This window comes from Hydra vulgaris, chromosome 13 (assembly GCF_038396675.1).
Source record: "Hydra vulgaris chromosome 13, alternate assembly HydraT2T_AEP".
NCBI lineage: Eukaryota > Metazoa > Cnidaria > Hydrozoa > Anthoathecata > Hydridae > Hydra > Hydra vulgaris.
In genome coordinates, this window is record NC_088932.1 from 35,134,239 (window position 1) to 35,136,905 (window position 2,667).

Sequence of the window (2,667 nt, forward strand, 5' to 3'; positions counted from 1 at the left end):
GGTATTATTGCAGATGTATTTTTAAGTGTATATGTTTCAAAAAACATCTGCAATAATACGCCTTTAGTACGTTTTTCCGACACTCTAATTTTAAAGTCTAAAAACTATAAAATTTGCGTTTTTTAAAACGTCGAAAAACGTATAATAGACGTTTAAAAAGCGCATTTTTGAAAAGTCTAAAACTTGCATTTGTAGGGGAAAAATCAAAAGAATTATTGTAACAAACTAGCCTTGAATGATCAAATATTGTTAACTTTGATAAAATTAAAACATAACATTACTTTTACAATGCTTGCATATATATGTGACATTAGTAAGATTACAGCGATTGATTATTTTTGGAAGTGGGTTGATGTTATGTATTTAAATGTAAATTTACTCATAAAAATGCAAGATTGAATGGATATTTATAAAACAATACCACCTGTTTTTAAAGCAAAGTTTCCCAGACTAACATGCATAATTGACTGCTTCGAAATTTTTATTGAATCTCCACGATGCTTATCAGCAAGAGCAAAATGTTACAGTCAGTACAAAAAACATTGTACTGTTAAAGTCATGATATCTTGTACACCCCTTGGGGCAGTTAATTTTTTATCACAATGTTGGGGAGATAGAGTATCGGACAACCAAATTGTCAAAGACTCAAACTTTCATTTAAGTAAATACCACATGCCTGGAGATCAACTTTTGGCTGATCGAGGTTTTACTTTAGCTGATGATTTTGCTGCTGGTTTAGGAGCTGAACTTATTGTACCTGCTTTCACGAAAGGAAAAGTTCAATTTTCTTCAGGTGATGTAGAGAACACAAGAAAAATTGCATCTGTTCGTATCCATATAGAACGTGTTATAGATCTTATTAAAAATCGGTATACCATTTTAAAAGGAATTTTGCCTTTTCGAACAGTCAAAAGTATTAAAGATGAAACAATGAATGAAACAATGAATGAAACACTTTCAAGTTGCGATAAAATTGTGTCTGTTTGTGCTTCCTTGGTTAATTTAGATACCAGTATTATTATATCTTCAGAAAATAGTTCTTAACTGTTATAATCTAAGCTTATTTATTAGCTATTTAAAGTAAATACTCATTTATTTTTGTTAACAGTTTAACAAAACATTTTTTATAGTGTGATATTAAAAAATATTAATTTAAAAACAAGATTTCCAAAGATCAAACTTGTATTTTGTAAAAATACAGTAATTTAGTGCGACAATAAAGTACGCACTTAGGTATAGGGGACGATATAACCCAGTGTAAAAAAAAAAAGGGTAAATTGTATCAGGTAGGAGATGGTAAACCTACAAGTGAGATAGGGGGACGGTATAACCAAGTGTTATAAAAAAAACGGAAATTGTATCAGATAACTAATCAAATATGCCTTTCTCTTAAAGTTCATTTATAATTTCGTCTTTGTATGCTGTTTAACTGTAGATGCATATTTAGGCTCATTAAAAACTAGTTTTTTTACTAAAATTAGTAGCCCCGTCTCTGTGTCGACGGCCGATTTACGATAACAACGGTCGATAGCAACAACTGAATTAAGTTTATATTTAGCACCTTTGTTTTCTTAAAATTTGGCTAGTCATCCATTAGATGAGTAGGCTAGCATGGTTTTTTAAAAATGTAGATGGTGACAGTCCGAGTAGGGGGTCTACCCCTAAATGTAATTGAACATTTTGCGAAGTCGGGAAATTGTAAACTAGATTTTGTGATTTAACTTGTTTTACCTTTACTAGAACACTACTACACTATAGTGTAGTAGTGTTCTACTAAATATAATGGAACAGCTCAACAATAGTTTTTGAATATCTTAACATATTATATGGTAGACAGTTGCGGATCCATAGGGAGGGGCGGATCCGCCACTGTCTACCATATAATAAGGGAGGATCGCCTTATCCCCCTACAATAGTAGATTTTTTTTAGCTCTTCATTAAAAATTATATTTAGAAGGTATTGATATACAGTTTATTTAAATGCTGCAGAGTTTAGTTTGTTAGACTAGTGCACCAGTCTAACAAACTAAACTATTATAGGGGGATATGGTGATCGCCGCCCCTCCCTATGGATCTGCCACTGTCTACGATATAATATGTTAAGATATTCAATAACTATTATTGAGCTGTTCCATTATACTTAGAACAAATAATATAATTTTGCCTTAAAAGCGATCCCTAGCTAGAAGCAGATAAGATACAGTAGCGTCGAGCCGTATGGCGATCGCTTTTTTATTATTTTTGAATTCTCTTTTGCGGGAATTAACTAAACGAGAGCTTAACTATTCCTCCATTACATTTTAGCAAATCATTTATTTTTATGTTTCATCTGTTGCTTTATGCTCCTTTTTCAAATATGCATATATACAAGTTATTTGGAGATAAGTCGAACACCAGTTAACTAGAACTATATCTCGAACTGTTTCCTTTGCTCCCTTGAAATCGTCTAATTGATTCTCCTCCCCCCCCCCATGTACTTTTAAGAAACTTTGTATAAGTTTAAAAATATTAGACTGTGACTTATGAACTGATATAATAATATTTAATGGTTATACTTTAGCATTAATTAAAAAAAAATTGCCCAAACTCTGATTAATATCTTGTGGTACATATTTTTTAAAGTTCGACTAACAACACGACTTCTCTTACTTCAACAATTCTTTGGTA

At 31.5% G+C, this 2,667-nt stretch overlaps 1 protein-coding gene across 1 annotated transcript; it reads left to right on the forward strand.

The window, feature by feature from the left end:
• The first annotated feature begins 399 nt into the window (after window positions 1-399).
• LOC136089844 (uncharacterized) lies at window positions 400-1,044 on the forward strand. Its single transcript, XM_065815934.1, has one exon. It carries the CDS (start codon window positions 400-402, stop codon window positions 1,042-1,044), a length of 645 nt encoding a protein of 214 aa, XP_065672006.1.
• Window positions 1,045-2,667: the final 1,623 nt, after the last annotated feature.

What these genes read in the sequence shown, in the direction of transcription:
- LOC136089844 (XM_065815934.1), top strand. Translation starts at nt 400, where the DNA reads ATGGATATTTATAAAACAATACCACCTGTTTTTAAAGCAAAGTTTCCC.